Source organism: Gopherus evgoodei, chromosome 15 (assembly GCF_007399415.2).
Source record: "Gopherus evgoodei ecotype Sinaloan lineage chromosome 15, rGopEvg1_v1.p, whole genome shotgun sequence".
Classification (NCBI taxonomy): Eukaryota; Metazoa; Chordata; order Testudines; family Testudinidae; genus Gopherus; species Gopherus evgoodei.
The window spans coordinates 18,960,505-18,979,395 of record NC_044336.1 but is presented as its reverse complement, the minus strand read 5'-3'; the positions used below and the strand labels follow the sequence as shown (position 1 = coordinate 18,979,395).

At 38.8% G+C, this 18,891-nt stretch overlaps 1 protein-coding gene across 10 annotated transcripts in view; it reads right to left on the bottom strand.

Moving 5' to 3' along the window:
* STXBP4 (syntaxin binding protein 4) overlaps nt 1-18,891 on the bottom strand; it is a 141,002-nt gene that overhangs the window by 102,507 nt on the left and 19,604 nt on the right. For all 10 annotated transcript variants that reach the window (XM_030534647.1, XM_030534645.1, XM_030534644.1 and 7 more), the window contains 6 exons: nt 16,508-16,593; nt 15,047-15,179; nt 13,305-13,437; nt 6,407-6,513; nt 5,825-6,014; nt 1,387-1,465 (listed from right to left, as the gene is read on the bottom strand). In XM_030534647.1, the coding sequence (XP_030390507.1) occupies nt 1,387-1,465; nt 5,825-6,014; nt 6,407-6,513; nt 13,305-13,437; nt 15,047-15,179; nt 16,508-16,593 (728 nt within the window). The remainder of the gene's footprint in view (nt 1-1,386; nt 1,466-5,824; nt 6,015-6,406; nt 6,514-13,304; nt 13,438-15,046; nt 15,180-16,507; nt 16,594-18,891) is intronic.

The window sequence follows — 18,891 nt, the reverse complement described above, 5'->3', positions numbered from 1 at the left end:
CTGCATTTTTTCCCCATATTGAATGAATGGGGTAGGGGAAGGATGACTTTACCACATATGTCCAAAATCTTTAACTGTGATCAAAATAGACATAGGGACCCACTGTTTCAGGCAGGGAGGGAAGGGGATATTTCCATCCCTAGTAAGCCCCCAACCACTGTATTTTGTCTCTTGCATAGATCTGTCATTTAAAAATACATTGGTTTGAGAAGTCTGGATCCTGAATAGATGGGGCTCAGCTCACATGTACCCCCTCCTTTTAACTAAATAAGAAACCCTAAATGGTTGGTCAGAGGAGCCTTTGTCTTGTGATGCTTCTGATCTAATCTAGTCATGGTAGTTTTCATGAGCAAGACGATCAAGAGGTCTGATTATTTAACTCAAGCTGTATGAAATACTGTGACGGCTCCAATTCCAAAAGTTGCTATTCAGCCAGTTAACCCCTTAGGGAAACTCTCTACTTATGCAAAGTTGGTCAAGATCCCAATCAGACTGCTTCATTTGGAATTAGGGTATCTACTATGGGCTACGTTAATACCTAGCGCAATTTAGCTACTGTCAGTGAAGTGACACTATGGTCCTCTGGGTTAGTCCTTCCTCTCTTGACAAATTAGATTGAGGTTCTTGGTCATGTGGACTGATCAATTAGAGAGGCAGATGTAATGAACATACTGCTCCCATTTGTACTGAGTGGTAAGAGGGCTCCAGGTCTACTGCATGGCAGTATAGAGCACAACCATTAGCGTAGCCATACTTGACACCAATGTAAGTGTGTATGTCATGCCTGTGCATTTTCATTGTTCATAAATACTATACAAATAACCTCACTGAGGGATTTATCACTATCAAGTCAGATCTAGTTGTTGTGAAAGATCAGATCTCTGATTATTTTTCCTTCAGCACCTCCAAAATATATATCTAGAGATATGATCAATATGATTATCACATATAAGCCACTTTAACAATTATTTTTGTTCCTAAAATAAAAAAAACCCTGCTCTCCTTAATGTGTGTGTGTGGGTGTGTGGGTGTGTGTATATATACACACACACAGAATATACTTCTACAGCATTTTATCAAACTGAGAAAGCACTGTTTCTATGGCAACCTAGTCTTGATTTATATGTGAGTCTTCATTATCTGGCTGTACTGAAACGTTATGATCATTCGTCTTTGTTTAGTTTCAACTATTTGTCCAAGAAACTGTCCAAAGTAAATTATATTTGACAGGGATTGTTGAACAATCCATTCATCTTAGCCTTTTATACACTGCTAGAAAAATGGCCCATACACCCTTCCTTAAAGTCTAGTCAATCACATTGTGTACTACTTTCTGTGGAAGAGTAATTGCAAAAAATAAGGGAAAAAAATTAAATAAGCATTTACCAGTAGCAGACACATCAGCAGGGCTGCTGTCTGCAGAAGTAATTGGAGAGTGTTCTCTTTTCTTAAATCCTGTTTTCATCTATGAAAGAAAATCACAAGTCATGAAATGACATTTGCTAAAGTAGGTCAAAGACCAGACTAGAAACATATGTTAACCTTTAAAAAAATGAGTAGCTGGGTAGATTAAAACAATACTGGAAGAACACTGAAGCCAAAACCCAATGTTGCATTTAAACTCTTACAGGCACCATAAAAAGCAATGATTCAGAATGTAAAGGCTACTGTGGCATACCCACTGTGCCTAAGCACTACAGAGTACTTTTTATATGGTACTATTTAAAAAGTAACTGAAGCCAATGTAAACTTGCTCTGTCTGAGGTGTAGCCCACACTGATGATTTTACAGCTTTTAAAGAGTTATTTTTCAATTCAGAAAGCATGTTATTTTTATTATGTAGATATTTTAATAAAAAGCACATAAATGAGACATTCTGTTAGAAAACTTATTATAGATCATTACTGATGAGGTTTCTACTAAAAGTGTCAAACCTAGTGCTGAAACAGAAGAGGGCCACTTTGCCACATATTTAATAGGGTGCAGTATACTGTAAATCATGTAACATACTAGAAAAACTTCTATAGCAGTGAAACTCTTGCTCTGGTTGTTTTACAGGGCTTGTTTTCTGCATCTGAATTTTAATGCTGGTGAAAGTTGCAAAAGTGACTGCCTTTCACGGTGTATCCAATTTTTGCCTCTTTGCCAAGACAATTGGCAGATGGAGCATTAGTTCAAAATGGAACAGGGAAATGGACTGATACCAAAAGTCATTAGGTATGGGCTGCTGAACAACTATCAAAGAACAGTGGGTCATTACGGACCACAGCTCAACTTGACTCATAGACTCTAGGACTGGAAGGTACCTCAAGAGGTCATCGAGTCCAGTCCCCTGCCCTCATGGCAGGACCAAATACTGTCTAGACCATCCCTGATAGACATTTATCTAACCTACTCTTAAATATCTCCAGAGATGGAGATTCCACAACTTCCCTAGGCAATCTATTCCAGTGTTTAACTACCCTGACAGTTAGGAACTTTTTCTTAATGTCCAACCTAAATCTCCCTTGCTGCAGTTTAAGCCCATTGCTTCTTGTTCTAACATTGGAGGCTAAGGTGAACAAGTTTTCTCCCTCCTCCTGATGACACCCTTTTAGATACCTGAAAACTGCTATCATGTCCCCTCTCAGTCTTCTCTTTTCCAAACTAAACAAACCCAATTCCTTCAGCCTTCCTTCATAGGTCATGTTCTCAAGACCTTTAATCATTTTTGTTGCTCTTCTCTGGACCCTCTCCAGTTTCTCCACATCTTTCTTAAAATGCGGTGCCCAGAACTGGACACAATACTCCAGTTGAGGCCTAACCAGCGCAGAGTAAAGTGGAAGAATGACTTCTCGTGTCTTGTTTACAACACACCTGTTAATGCATCCCAGAATCACATTTGCTTTTTTTGCAACAGTATCACACTGTTGACTCATATTAAGCTTGTGGTCCACTATGACCCCTAGATCTCTTTCTGCCATACTCCTTCCTAGACAGTCTCCTCCCATTCTGTATGTGTGAAACTGATTGTTCCTTCCTAAGTGGAGCACTTTGCATTTATCTTTATTGAACTTCATCCTGTTTACCTCAGACCATTTCTCCAATTTGTACAGATCGTTTTGAATTTTGACCCTCTCCTCCAAAGCAGTTGCAATCCCTCCCAGTTTGGTATCGTCCGCAAACTTAATAAGCGTATTTTCTATGCCAACATCTAAATCGTTGATGAAGATATTGAACAGAGCCGGTCCCAAAACAGACCCCTGCGGAACCCCACTTGTTATACCTTTCCAACAGGATTGGGAGCCATTAATAACTACTCTCTGAGTACGGTTATCCAGCCAGTTACGCACCCACCTTATAGTAGCCCCATCTAAATTGTACTTTCCTAGTTTGTCTATAAGAATATCATGCGAGACCGTATCAAATGCCTTACTAAAGTCTAGGTATATCACATCCACCGCTTCTCCCTTATCCACAAGGCTCGTTATCCTATCAAAGAAAGCTATCAGATTAGTTTGACATGATTTGTTCTTTACAAATCCATGCTGGCTATTCCCTACCACCTTACCACCTTCCAAGTGTTTGCAGATGATTTCTTTAATTACTTGCTCCATTATCTTCCCTGGCACAGAAGTTAAACTAACTGGTCTGTAATTTCCTGGGTTGTTTTTATTTCCCTTTTTATAGATGGGCACTATATTTGCCCCCTTCCAGTCTTCTGGAATCTCCCCCGTCTCCCATGATTTCCCAAAGATAATAGCTAGAGGCTCAGATACCTCCTCTATTAACTCCTTGAGTATTCTAGGATGCATTTCATCAGGCCCTGGTGACTTGCAGGCATCTAACTTTTCTAAGTGATTTTTTACTTGCTCTTTTTTTATTTTATCTTCTAAACCTACCCTCTTCCCATAAGCATTCACTATATTAGACATTCCTTCAGACTTCTCAGTGAAGACCGAAACGAAGAAGTCATTAAGCATCTCTGCCATTTCCAAGTCTCCCGTTACTGTTTCCCCCTCCTCACTGAGCAGTGGGCCTACCCTGTCCTTGGTCTTCCTCTTGCTTCTAATGTATTGATAAAAAGTCTTCTTGTTTCCCTTTATTCCCATAGCTAGTTTGAGCTCATTTTGTGCCTTTGCCTTTCTAATCTTGCCTCTGCATTCCTGTGTTATTTGCCTATATTCATCCTTTGTAATCTGACCTAGTTTCCATTTTTTATATGACGCCTTTTTATTTTGTAGGTCACGCAAGATCTCATGGTTAAGCCAAGGTGGTCTTTTGCCACATTTTCTATCTTTCCTAACCATCGGAATAGCTTGCTTTTGGGCCCTTAATAGCGTCCCTTTGAAAAACTGCCAACTCTCCTCAGTTGTTTTTCCCCTCAGTCTTGATTCCCATGGTTTTCCCTTGACCTGGTAAGCTATAGCTGAAAGGCTGTGTCCCTCTGGCAGCGTAAGTGTATACAAATTTAGCATTACACAATAGCAATATAAGAAACATGGTAATATTTTCTAGTGTCTGAGGTTCATTATCTGCAGAATAAGCATGACAATGAACACCAAAAAAGTGTGGCTGCACCTTACACAGGATGTTTCTGAAAAGGAATACAAAGGCATCTATTTCAAATATGGACACAGGGGACCCAACTCCTTTGACTACATAGTCTAAAAAATAATTTATAATTCCAGCTTATCAAATGGAATATTTTGTTCACCTCTAAAAATAACTATAAATTAAATATATTTTAAAAAAAAAAGACAGAAAACAGAGGGCTGTTCTAAAATAGTTAGCTTTCCCTGGTCTTCAAAACTTACATACCATCACACACTAAAATAGTTTCGTCTGCGCTAACGATGTGCTACAGTCCTTAAAATGTTTATATTTTTCCTTCAGTGTGATAAAACATCATTGTTCTAAACAAAGATTTATAGTAGTCTATATTCCCTCTCCAAACTCTATTATTATCATAAGGTGTAAACATTTATTCTTTAAAAAAACTTATTTTTTATTGAAGGAACTTGTTAAGAGTCTCCTAAAGTCAGGGAGAGAAACACATTTCACACAGAGGAGAAACGTCCACTAACACAAGTTAGTGTGCAACTCCACACTAGCAAGCGATACAGATATACCATGTACCAAAAAAGATATGAGCAAATAAAGCAAATAGGCACAGGTAGCTGGCAGCCCAGCAAGGAACAAGGTTTGAAATCTTTTTTATATGGTTTAGGTTTTTTGGCTTTGTTTTGGTATGGTGTAAGGAGCTTATTTTCTGTTTGATTTTAGCCCTGAAAAAATGACAGTGTTTTCTCATTTCAACAATTGTACATGGCTTCACATAATTCTCATTTTGCAGTTTAAGTTGTCTATAAACCCCTATGTTATGGTAATAAGCACTGTAAAAATATCTTTAAATAGCAGATTATTATTCTTCACTATTTACTAATATTCAAAATCTCCTCCATATCTGAAATATAAAATGGAAAAGGTTAGATATTATTTATATTTTCAAAAGAAGAATTTGACAATCTAGAATCTCAATTAAGATTTAATTGAGAAGTGAGATAACCAATCAACTAACAATTTCAGTTAATATTCGCATTCCACTGGCCAGTACTGTTGATTCTAGAGAGATCTTACACATCTACCAGAAAGCTCCCAGGAATACCCTAGGAAAATTCATGTTCTGAGGAAGGGTCCAATCATTTAAACTTACTGGTATGGTAAGTACATGCCATTAATCTAATACTGAAATATGGAAAAAAGTTGCAATAGGATTTCTTTAATTTAGAAAATTAATCTCTTATTTGGTTTATCTTAAAACAAGAGACAAGACTGTACTCACAGTGTAGGGTGTGGGCACCTTTGAAGCTGGATTCTCATTAGGAGGTGAAAGAAGATTAAATGCGAGTAGTGTCTGTTGCTGTCCACATCCAGCAGAAGATGTCAAGAGACTGCCAGGACTTTGAGGATTTTCAAAGTAACTGGGAAAAACTCTTTGTCTGATAAAAGCGATCTCCCAGGCAGATTCAGATCTAAATTTAAAAATAAATGGTTTACATATATTATATGCAACATTGTACATAAATCGATAAAGCAGCCTTGCAAAATTCTACTTGTCCACGCCTCATGGGGTAAGAATTTTTTTGACACTTGTTTTTATTTTATTCCTCATCATAAGTTATGAAGGTGAAGGACAGGTGAGTAGCATTTGTGACTGAGCTAGTAAATTTTCTTAATAATTTTGCATCACTTAGATTAGTAACATATTTGAGCTTTTTTATAGTAATATGAGTATTTAATATTTCAGAGGCATGAACTTGTCTTCTTACTTCAAGCACATTTCACAAAATATTTCAAACTACACAAAAGAAAACTTGTACAAGATTTCACTTTGGGGGTTTAGCTGCTGTAGTACAATAATTACCTCAGCTTTGTTCTGTTGATTATACTTTTTGCTTCTTCATAGGAGACTCCAATCATTGACTCCTTGTTTATGGATACAAGCTGGTCTCCAGGCTTCAGTCGTCCATCCTAAACAGTAACAATAAAGAATCCAAGTGTGGCATTCTGTATTGATTATTGATGAAGATGCAACTGAAACAATTTTTTAATTGCAACAGTTTAGCACGTACTTTTGAACCTATTAATTTAAGAAACAGTCAAGGCTGGCCAGACTTTCTGCCTGGACCAATATGTTTAATCTGTAAATTAGCAGTTTCCATTGGTAATATACATCTTTTGTGCTGCTGCTTAGTAGAATAATTATGCAATGAAAGATCATCTTGTATGTGCTAGATTTCAAAAGGCACAAAGAAACAATCAATACTATATTCAACAATTTGGTTCTATAAATCACTATCAAACATTCAAAAATTGTCACCATGCAGAAAAGCTATGGATGCACCAGACTCACTATCGTAGCTGCTTTGAGGGAAAAATATGCTGACCAATTTTTCCAACCACTCAATTATATACTATTCATTTTTAATAAACGCTATATTATTAATTGCCTGTCAACCACAGAATTATAGAAAAGTAGGATTCAAAGTCATCTAGTCCAGTCCTGCCTCAGTGCAGGGAACTAAGTATTAACTAGACCATCCTCGACAGGTCTTTGTTTAACCTGTTCTTAAAAACCTCCAGTAACAGAGATTCCACAACCTCCCTAGGCAATTTATTCCTGTGCTTAACTGCCCTGACAGTTAGGAATTTTTCCTAATGTCAAACCTAAATCTCCCTTGTTGCAATTTCAGCCCATTATTTCTTGTCCTGTCCTACAGGAATCTCAAGCATAGCTCACCTGGTCTAGCTGCTCCATTTTTCTATAATTTTTTTTTCAGTTGTGAAATTAGCCGATCACCCCATTCTGTCCGATTTGTTTGCCTGTGCTGCGGGATGTTTGTTTTTAGATTCAAACTTTTTGCTTTGCTGCCATGCAAGTAAGACAAAGGATAACATAACCACTACATGTCTGATTTCCATGATGGCTTGAGTGAGCATGAGAACCTCAGTCAGTCACTTGTTTAGCCTTTCACTTATAAGTGAAATGAATAATAAAATGGCTATGGACTCTGACTACACAATACTTAAGTTCAATTGGTTGGTTAGCACTTCTTCAAAACATACTAGAATTTGCCTTTAACCAATCTATGGCCCTAATCCTGATATTTTTCTCACTGTGGGTAGACCCTTGTGTTGACACCAAATCCTTCTGGAATTAATATGGTTCCCATGCAGGTAAACTGCTCTGAATGAATAGAATAAATAGCAGGATTAGAATCACAACATGGCAGGTACTATATACCGCTGACATAGATTATATCAAAGTTCAATGACTTGAACGTTCACAACAAATTTCTCAAATATGGAATGAGCACGTGTCTGTCTATCACAGGTGTTAAAGGAATTTAACATTTGTAAAACACAAATTATGGAAATATTGCTGACAAAGAATCCATCTCTGAATTGAAATTCATCAGCTGAAATCGTCCAGTTTCTACACTGATGCGAGTCCGTATAAAAGCTCTGACAAGACAAGATAGATAAGATGTCGGTGGCATTACAACAGGAATGAATTTGCTATAAAAATAAACCACAGACAACAGTTTTTCCAGCATGGAATACCAACCTGACTATGGGAGGTTTCTCTACCAGTTAAAGCATCTCTGAGCTTGATTAATTTGTATTCAAATAAATCACCCTTCAGAGCTACACCAAGGACTTTTCAGGCACTCCTGAATCAGACTGATCTGAAGAAGGGAGGAGAGACTAAGGGCTTGTCTACACTGGCACTTTACAGCATTGCAATTTTCTTGCTCGGGGTGTGAAATAACAACACCCTGAGCGCAGCAAGTTTCAGCGCTGTAAAGCAGCAGTGCATCAGTGCTGGGAGCCAAGCCTCTCGTGGAGGTCGATTTTTTAGAGCGCTAGGAGAGCTCTCTCCCAGCACTGCTGTGACTACACAAGCCACATTAAAGTGCTGCTGCAGCTTTAACATTGCCAGTGTAGACTAGCCCTAACTTCATCCATCAATGGAGGCAGAAGAGAACTGTACAAATAATAAGAACATTATCTGCTTTTTGCAGTGTTGTAGCCATGTTAGTCCCAAGATACTAGAGAAACAAAGTGGGTGAGATAATATCTTTCATTGGACCAGCTTCTGTTGGTGAGAGAGACAAGCTTTTGAGCTGCACAGATCAGGTCTGGAAAAGGGACTCAGTGGCACAGCTAAATACAAGGTGGAACAGATTGTTTAGCATAAGTAGTTAACACATATTCTAAGGGACCTTTTAAACTGAAGTGGCTCATTAACATGTCTGAAGTCATAGGACAAAAAAGAGGGGTTGGTGGGTGATAGGCTCATCTTTTGAAGGTAAACATTGCATCATGGAACGGGCCACCCAAATACCCCAAGAGAACTTGTTTCAATACAGGAGAGGAAAAAAAAAACCCAAAACCCTCCCTCTCCAACCACACAACCCTAGTTGTCATGTACTACCTCACACTGAAACCCATTCAGGGTTTCATTTAGCAATTCCAGCCCTTACTAAATGGGGGACTATACCCTGCAAGAAATCTTTCCTAACCCCCTCTTTTGGCCTTCAAACACCTCCCCCGCAACCTCTCCATGCTCATCATCAGAAGCAAGCTCCTCACAGACCAAGACACACAAACGCAAAGCAGCACCAGACTCTGCCTGAATAACAAATGCAAATAACTGAATGTAAAACCTGTAGACGCATCTCCACTGCTACAATGATCAATACCTCCCACAACACGCTTTTCAAGATTCCCCAGGTCCTATACCTATCACAACATGGGGTGTACTTCAGCCAGTGCACTATATGCCCCAACAAAAACTATGTGGGTGAAACCAGACAATCATTATGCTCTTGAATGAACTGTCACAGAAAAATGATAAAAGACAAAAACACTATATCACCTATGGGTGAACACTTTTTACAAAGCCATCATTCTGACCTCTCTGTCCTCATGCTCCAAGGAAACCTGAACAACACCTTCAAAGACAAGCCTAGGTGCTGAAATTCATAACTTTACTAGATGCTAAAAATCATGATCTTAATATAAACATTGGGTTTATGGCTTATTACAATGATCTCTAACCCTTTTTTCTCCTATTATTGAAGAGGTTTTATTGGGCCTCTTCGGCTTGAGTTGTCCCTTCGACTATACGTTAACTAGTTATGTTAAACAATCTCTTCCACCATGTATTAACTAGTTATGTTAAACAATCTCTTCCACCATGTATTAACTAGTTATGTAAAACAATCTCTTCCACTGTGTATTTAGCTGTGATACTGAGGGCAGGTTTACAAATTTAAATCAGCACAGATGCACCTATGCAGCTGCAATGTGTCTGGTGAAGACACTCTTAGGCCATGGGTACACTGGCGCTTTACAGCGCTGCAACTTTCGCGCTCAGGGGTGTGAAAAAACACCCCCTTGAGCACTGCAAGATGCAGAACTGTAAAGCCTCAGTGTAATCAGTGCCGCAGCGCTGGGAGCACAGCTCCCAGCGCTGCAAGCTACACCCGTAAGGGATGTGGTTTACATGCAGCGCTGGGAGAGCTCTCTCCCAGCGCTGGCGCTCCGACTACACTCACACTTCAAAGTGCTGCCGCGGCAGCGCTTTGAAATGTCAAGTGTAGCCATACCTTAGTCGATGGGGGAGAGCTTTCCTGTTGGCTTAATAACTCCACCTCTGCAAGAGGCAGTACTATGTCGATGGGAGAAGCCACCTGATATGCAGCCTTCTGCAAACATAGAGACATACCACATTTCTGTTACAGACAGTCATAAGACAACACTTTAAAACAGGGGGGCTGAATTTTCATTTACAATGAGGTCCTTTTACTTTCTTCTGGCTGTGTAAATGGGACTTCGAGTGGGCATAAATCACAGCGTAGTTGAGAATTATTAATCATTCTATAGATTGTCATGTTTTTTCTAGCTTATGTTTATGGATTGTAAAAGTACTATATTTCACTAATATATGGCAAAAAAAATAGATAGATAGATAGATAGATAGATACACACACACACACATTCAAGATGCATCTGTGTTTCTGAACCTATATGTAATTAATTGCATGGAAAATTTGGAAGATCTGAAATACAAAATTCTACCTTCATTCAATTTTTTAATATTTCATAAAAAATCCCCAGAAAAAATAAAAATCTGAAATTAGTAAACCTAAATATGCTGGCCTGACAAGGAACAAATATATACAATTTTATAACATACATATACTTATAGCTTAGCTGCTTGAACACTATGATCTTATAACACATCATATCGTGTTGTTTAATATTTGTCTTTGATCACAAAAAACACCCTTTTTTTAATTTGCCACCAGTGTACAAAACTACCAACTACAATGCTGCCCTCTGGTGGCTCACATGGCAAACATCACATTTTAAATTGAAAATTTCAAGATGAGGATTTAAATACAGCCTCAAATTTTGACTTTTGAACTGTCTTAGTGTTACAGTACAGTTTGAAAATAAATGACCTAGTCTTGTTCCCATTGACCACAACGGTGAAGGAATGGGCACTAAATTACACAGGTTAAGACCATAAAATGTTTTTGGTAGCTAAAACAAAATAAGACTGAAAAAAGAAGAATCACTGTTATCCATAAATAAGCAGTTTTAAGGTAGCATTCCAATTTTCTCCCTGATCTGCAGTCTGGCCTTAACCTGCCCTCCCTTTCTGTACCTACAAATCTGTGGTCACAAATAACCACAGGCAGAATTTTGAGGGCACAAACCATTGCAGGTGCAATTAATGTTGTTAAACATTCATGCCTTTGCTTTGCAGACACAATCAATATTTACATGTCAAAATGTTCCACTATTGTATACTGTGTTGTAGCTGTGTCAGTTCCAGGATATTAAAGAGACAAGGTAGGTGAAATAATATTTTTTATTGACTCAGCTTCTGTTGGTGAGAGAGACAAGCTTTTGAGTTTACACAGAGCTCTTCTTCTGGTCTGGGAAACTTTCATTCTGAAAGGAAACCTGCAGAAGACTTTCAAAAGACAATCCAGGTGCTTAAATTCATAACTTTGCTAGATGCTAAAAATCATGGCCTGGGCAGAGACACTGGATTTATGACTTATTACAACAATCTATAAGCCACTAAAAACCCTCCCCGCCCAACTACTTCCCCCCTACCCCTTTCTGTTCCTCCTTATGACTGGAGGGGTGTTCACCTGGAATGGTCCCTTGAAATGCATGTTCATTACTTATGCTAAACAATCTATTCCACTTGGTATTTAGCTATTATAGTCTGATTAAGGTCACGTCTACACTACAAAATTAAGTCGACCTAACTTACACTGGCATACTGCCACTGCAGTAATTACATTGTCTGTGTGTCTACACCTGGCTCCTTGCGGGACAGCTCCTGAAAGCCAGAAACAGTCGACATAAACAATGTAGTGTCTCCACTGACACTGCATTGACCTAAACACATCAGCCTCGACTCTACGCTGCTCATGGAGTAAAGTTAAGTTGGTGTAGTGGGGCAGTTACATTGTCTGGAGCAAAATTTAAGTGTAGATGCTTTCATAGTTGGGTCAACATAAGCTGCCTTGTATTGACCTAACTCTGTAATGTAGACCAGACCAAAGTTTCCCAGACCTGAAGAAGAGCTCTGTGAAAGTTTGTCTCTCACACCAACAGATGTTGGTCCAATAAAAGGTATTACCTCACCCTCCTTGTTTCTAAAATGACCCATATCACACTTATAAATAGCCCTGGTTTCAAAAACAGAGGTTATATTTAGAAAATCTAGCTCTGAAAACTGAATTTTTTGTGATTTATTAGTTCCCCTTGTCCATTACATACTTTCAGTGATGCAAGATATATATTTAAAGAGTTCAATATAAACTCCTTAATTATTTGGCCTATAGGATATTCCCTTTATTCTGGCCTGGCAATAGCTACTGTTTGAGTCTCAACTGGGAAAAAACTGATAGATTTTGTGATCAAGAAAAATAACAGGATATCAGGATATCTGAGTTCTAATTGCAGCTCTGCCACATACATGTGTGACCTTGGCTGAGCAAATCATAACTTTTCTGTGTCTCAGTCTTCTCATGTAGAAGATGTGGATAATGATTCCTATGTACATCATACGTTAGTTCACCTTAGTGGCAATCAACAGCAGTGGTGATGACTGCAGGATGGTTAAAAGGGCCATTCTGCTGATACAAAATGGCATAGGAAATGGGAGAAGGAAAGAAATGCAGAAGTTTGTGCGTATGACCACTAAGCTCCTTTAAAGAAGATCAAGCATATGCTCCCCACTAGTATGTAGCTGCCTGGGATCCTGACCACCAGCCAGCCCCAACTTTTACCTTGGCCACCAACTAGCCCCAATCCTATAACCCTGGGCCAGCTGTGGCATGCCAACAGGAACAACTGGATTCATTTCCTAGTTTTAACCTGAGTGCCCGGTAAGCCGTCTCACTACCACATGGATGCATGGAGGAGGAGAAGGAAAGAGGATATCCACACACTTGCCTCCTCCTTCCCATACAGGATAGTCAACACAAGGCAAGATTTGACACTTGACAGGATGCTCTACTAAAGGCGATGCCACTATCTAAAAAAAAAATCTAGTGTTGCCTATCAGAACACTGTTTTTTAGATCTGGCTTGCTGCTAACATAGCAAGTCAAAGTAGATCAGTCTTGATGTTGGAGAGCATTTATACTGAGGTTGGTAATAAATAAAGAAAAAAATAGAGCTGCATGGGAAGGAACTATGAATAAAAGAGGACTTTATAATATCCACCTTATGACAGTCACCTCCAGGGATAACTTCTTGAATATATACCAAGGGACCTTCATTTCTGTTAATTCCTCCCACAATGTTCAAGCCCAGGCCTGTTCCCTTGGAAACAGTGATAATCTGAAATGCACTATCACTAAGAGAAAAAAAAGAAAAGAAAATTAGCATTAAAAGATCAGTTACACAGTCCGTGGAGCTTGAAAAAAGCAGCAATGAAGACCTATGTGCAATATTTCTCTTGTGTTACAACAACTAGTTTGACATAAATGGCTGACATTTAATCAGGAGACTCATACGGTCCACATTCTATTCAATACAAAATTACTAATTTCTATACTAATTTAAGCAATTACAAATAGGAAGTCAAGTTAAACTAAGCATTAACGCAGTGCTCTATACACTGATAGAATTAAAGTGTGTCTAAGTCTCTACTTTTATTAGAGACATAACCATATTTCTAGGGATCTGAAAGTAATCATAAAAATGCATTCATCTGGAAAGTTTCACGTCACCTTTCTCTTTTTAAAATCACTTTAAATAAAAGTAAACCAAACTGCAAGGCTGTCTTGCTGTGTGTCTATTCCATCTAAAGTCTCTCCTGCCCCCCACCATGATGGGGTGTCCACACCACATAAGGCCAGAAGGGAGTAAAGTAGCTAGGTAGGCCAATTAACTGCCTGGGCTGCACCTGGAAGAGCAGCCAGGAAACAGCCATTAATTAGAGGGCGGGACCAGGTTCACAGACAAGGCAGTGGGTAGGGGACAGCCTGGGACAATTTGTGCTGGAAGGCTTTAATATCCCGGAAGGGGGAAACATGCCAGAAGGCTAAGTCATAAAGAGGAGGCAGGAGGTCCTGGAGCCTGCAGACTGAGAGAGAGGAGTGCAACCACTGGAAGGGGCATTGACCTGGTAGAGCTAATTCCCAGAACTGCCAGGAGGTGGTGCTGTCACACCATCAACAAAACTTACAGCATTTTTACTGCTTACTCCTTTCCAAAATCTTGGTATATATATTTTTCAACTGCCTCAGTTCGACACAAGCATTTTTATAAAGCTGTTTATATATACATTAAGATAGAACTTGTTTCAAAAGTTGTTAGAGCAAAGTGCTGGGTGTTAGGACTCCTGGATTCTAGCCCTGGTTCCGCCACTGACTCACAGCATGACCTTGGATAAGTTGGCCAAAATGTTCAAACCTGGACATCTAAAATGAAGAAGCAAAATAAATATGGCCTGACATTCCAAGGTGCTGAGCTTGTGAATTTAGGACATGTATGCCATGCCTACCTTTCTAGCTTCTAGTGACTCCAACTAAATAGGCAACAAATATATTTTCATGTTTTTCTCTTTATTGGCTTTTTAAAAAATTATTATTACTGGATTGGCAGCTCTCCTGCAGTGTTTGCAACCCAAGCATTGTGGCAATCTGCTAGTGTACATGAATCAGAACCAAAAACTAACTAGAGGCTGGGTAGAAATTACAGGAAATCTGATCAGCCTAATTTCACCAAAATGAGCAAAACACAAAAAGTAAACAAATGGCACAAAATGGCCAAAATAAGTTAGCTTTAAAAATTCTTTCAGTTTTAACAATCAACAGTGTTATTAGTAACATGATTTTTAAAAATACAATCTTGGTAGCCCTTTAGTGAGCTCCACCCAAAATATTCATAAGCACCTAAACCCAACTACTTTTGACCAAGGGAGTTCAGAGAAGACAGCTCGAGTCAGTTTCAGGAATTACTTTGTGAGTTGAGGGGATGTTGTGGTAACATAATTATTTCCATTGTAGCTGATGACAATATCCTTTGGACGCAGAAGCTGAGGACTTTGTGACTTTGAGGATGATCCAGAAGAAAGGCTGTCAACAGGTTTTCCTTAAAGAAAGGAATAGTGAGAAAAGAGAAATAAAAACCACATTCAGGGAAGGCAAAGTGTTTCATTGACATATAACATCAATGTCTGCGAGTCTTGCTCAGGCAAATAGTTCAGTACATGTCAGGAAGAGGAGCATGATTTTCCCCCATGAACTTCAGCTAAGAAACTGTTCTAGTAAACTGAATCATTATGATCAAGTCTTTTATTATTGATTTTGATATTGAATATAATAAAAGTGTCTCTGGTATTGAGGTGCTTTCCCAAGCAAGCATTTCAGGCTTCTGTGTAATATCTAGCTTGTCACAAGATCCAGCATTTGAAAGTCTTGCTATCAGCCATATCCAGCTCTCTGGATAATAAGAAAAGATGTGAAGGCTCTAAACCTACTTCTGGGAGGGAATGAGTGTGATCTGACCCTCTCCTTTTGGCTCTAGGAAGGCAATATTTAGCACCCGGGTTCACTTTATAACATATGCACCTGATTTGAAAAATCAGAACAAAAGGACGCTGGAGCTGAGAGCAGATACAATACACTGTATCAGCTGCTGAAAATAATTTATCTTTGCAGTGCTGGATTTATCCCCTCTACCCCCCATACTCCTAAATCAACAGCTCACGTGTTTCACCCCACTTTCCCAGTCTTTCCTTGTTTCCATCCTTAGAGAGGAGCCCATAAAAGAAACCTTTTGTCAAAAGGACAAATAAACCCACAGAGAAGCCTGAGGCTACACAGCTTCAGAGTGGAAGCTAAGTCAAGCACTCAGGTTTTCAGAAACAGACATCACTTGCTGACATGTGAAGACTGGCCCTTCAAATGAAAAGAGTGAGTGAAGCAAAATAATCGTGTTATCTACCTTTCTTAAAGAAGAAGGTAGATGCAGTATATAAATCATCCTTATCAGTGCAGCAACCCCAAATGGAGTGTGAAGAGTTACAATCTCTCAGGTATCAACACTTAGCAATGTTAACATGCCTTTCATCAGAGAATTTCATAACATTTTATAAACCATTCATTAATTAAAACCCTTTGAGGTAGGTGATACAATATAGATGGGGAAATAGACATGGAGAAGGTAAGTGACTTTCCCAAGATCACAAAGTGAGTTAATGCTCAAATAATGAAGATAGGAGTCCTGCCAGACTCCCAGTCGCCTGCTCTACTCACTAAACCATACCCCCCATCCCACTCCTCAAACCTATATCTTTGAAGTGCTGATTTACATTTCATACAAGGATGACTATAGTGTTCTCCAACATTATTTCAAGCTATGAAGCATCCTCTTCTACTTCTTTATAGTGCAAAATGTAGAAATATTCAATGCCTCACCAGCTAGCAGTTGTGTTGGTGAACATCTTGCAGAGCCTGTGTTACTGCATGATCCATATTTATCCATCAGGTCTAGAAATTCTTTCCTATAATAATTAAAAATACCTTTGTTTTTTATTTATTTGACTTCAGTTACAAATGCACCCTTGGAGACCACGAAGGATGCCACTTGTTTAGAAGGTGTCTCTCACATTTTCCTCTGAACACCCAATTTCCCCAAACCACAGTGTATTAAAGGTCAGATGGCTCAACACCAGATGAAAAATGACATTTTTGTCAGATATAAAAATACTGAGAACAGATAAGTGAAAGAGTAGCATGATATTGAAGGACAAGCACAGAGGCTGATGACTGTCTATAAATAAGATGGGCCAGTTACCACAAGGTACAGAGGTTTAATTACTAGCTCTATTCACCCTGGTTTGCAAGTGCCTCTGAAGCAGCTCAACAGTGACCCCTCTGGATGATGAGAGGGTGGTGCTGCTTGATTCCAAAAGGAGTTATTCACTAACAGAAATTCTATGCATAGCACAAGGGTAGAAAGCTTTTGTTCTAGCTTTGTTATTCATTTTGAGACACAATATTTGATACATAATAGAAGGATGGAAAGCACCTGGAACCTGTTTTTGCTTTTCCTACACAATAATAAATCAGATTTCATACATAGGATTTATATACATCTGAATTCTCTCATGTCTATTCAGGGATTCTGCATTATAAAGACAGCCTTTTCTTTGCTTGCTCCACTGGAAAAGCCAGTGAGCTATTAGCTTTTCTGATTGTTGCTTTCAACATTTTGTCTGATCAGGTGCACTACTTTGAAACATGAAATGTGACAATGTCTATTTTCCTGCATTTTTAAAATATCAGCTGACTTACTTGACTTGCAAATATTTAGAAACAGAGAGTCTGATTCTCATCTCACCTTCACAAGTTTTACACCAGCGTAATTGACTTCACCAGAATAATTGCTGATTTACAGCAGCATAAGATTAGATTCAATCCCAGATTTTCTATTCAAATTCTTTCCAGGCTATCCCTTTCTTTAATTCCAAACTACAACAGTAATGAGGGGAAAGAAATTTCACATAATAGATAGTCTCCATTTCTTTCTCTTTGTTGCAGCACTATAAATTTGATTAATAACTCTCTACATATAAAGATGAAAGATAACTGTGAAGCTTACAAAATATTTTTTGTGGGTTTTTGAGAGAGATTCTGGTAATTTTATTTGAAAACACTGATCAAACAAGGAAAGCTAGCCACTGGCAATTAATATCGACAGCTTGCTTCTGTTCTCATATAAGGGCAAACATTGTTAGCATTCTGCTTTAAAAAAAGAATGGAGGGCAGCCCTCCTGCAACAAGCCTGTCATAACAGAGCAAGCTGGCAGAGAAAGAGTAGTGCTGCTTTTTCCTCTTCGACCACCTTCTAACATGTCCAAAGAAGCACAGCCACTTCACCCAAGTGGTCAAATGACTCATTGGCTCTCCACTTGTTTCAGGATCCAGTTAAAGTTGCATTGGGTAACTTAAAAACCTTCTGTGGACTCCTTCTACCACACCTCCGGAATCATACCCCACATTACTTTCCCTTCTGCTCATCTAGCACTACTTTCTTCTCTACCCCACCACACAACCTTGCTACTAATGATGAAAGACCCTTTCTCACAGCAGTTCCTGCCCTGTGCAGATGTTTTTTATTCCTCCTTCTAATTCCAAATATTAGCTGAATATCTTTCTCCCTTGCACACACCTCTTCAGTTTCTTTCTCCTGCAATTTTTTACCTCTGCAACTAAATTAATTCTGTAGAGTACTGCGGGATGTAATTTGTACAAAAGACACTACAGGAAAGGTAGCGATTTTCTACAATATTAGGTATTAGCAACTGAAATGTCTTATTCAGCAAGCAGTTGTCTAATTTCATAAATAGCTTATACAGTCCAACAAAAGATGAGAACACAAGAGGGAGAGTTGACACTGCATTTGGAACTAAAGTGTGATAGAGTCTTCTTTACATCTAGAATTTAGGTAGCATCAGAAATTCGTCTATGGCCTTGTTTCAGGGCTGTTGTGCACCAAAATGAAAGAAAACATTCTCAGAGACACAGATTTGATCATACAGTCACCATCAATGGGTAGAAATTGTTTGTAGGGGTTTCAGGATTCAAACTGACACCAATTTTCTAACAGCTGCCTTTGTCCCAGGCAGCTGTACAAGCAGAATATTCAAAAAAGATGTGGCAAGTAGAAATCACACAAGATAGATTTTATGTTTCCACAGAGCTCTCTGTCCTGGTTTCCGGTCAGCACAACCAATTTACCTCACTCTTCTGAGAGAAGCATACTGTTCTTTTAAGGTGTTGGGCCTTAATAGACTGAG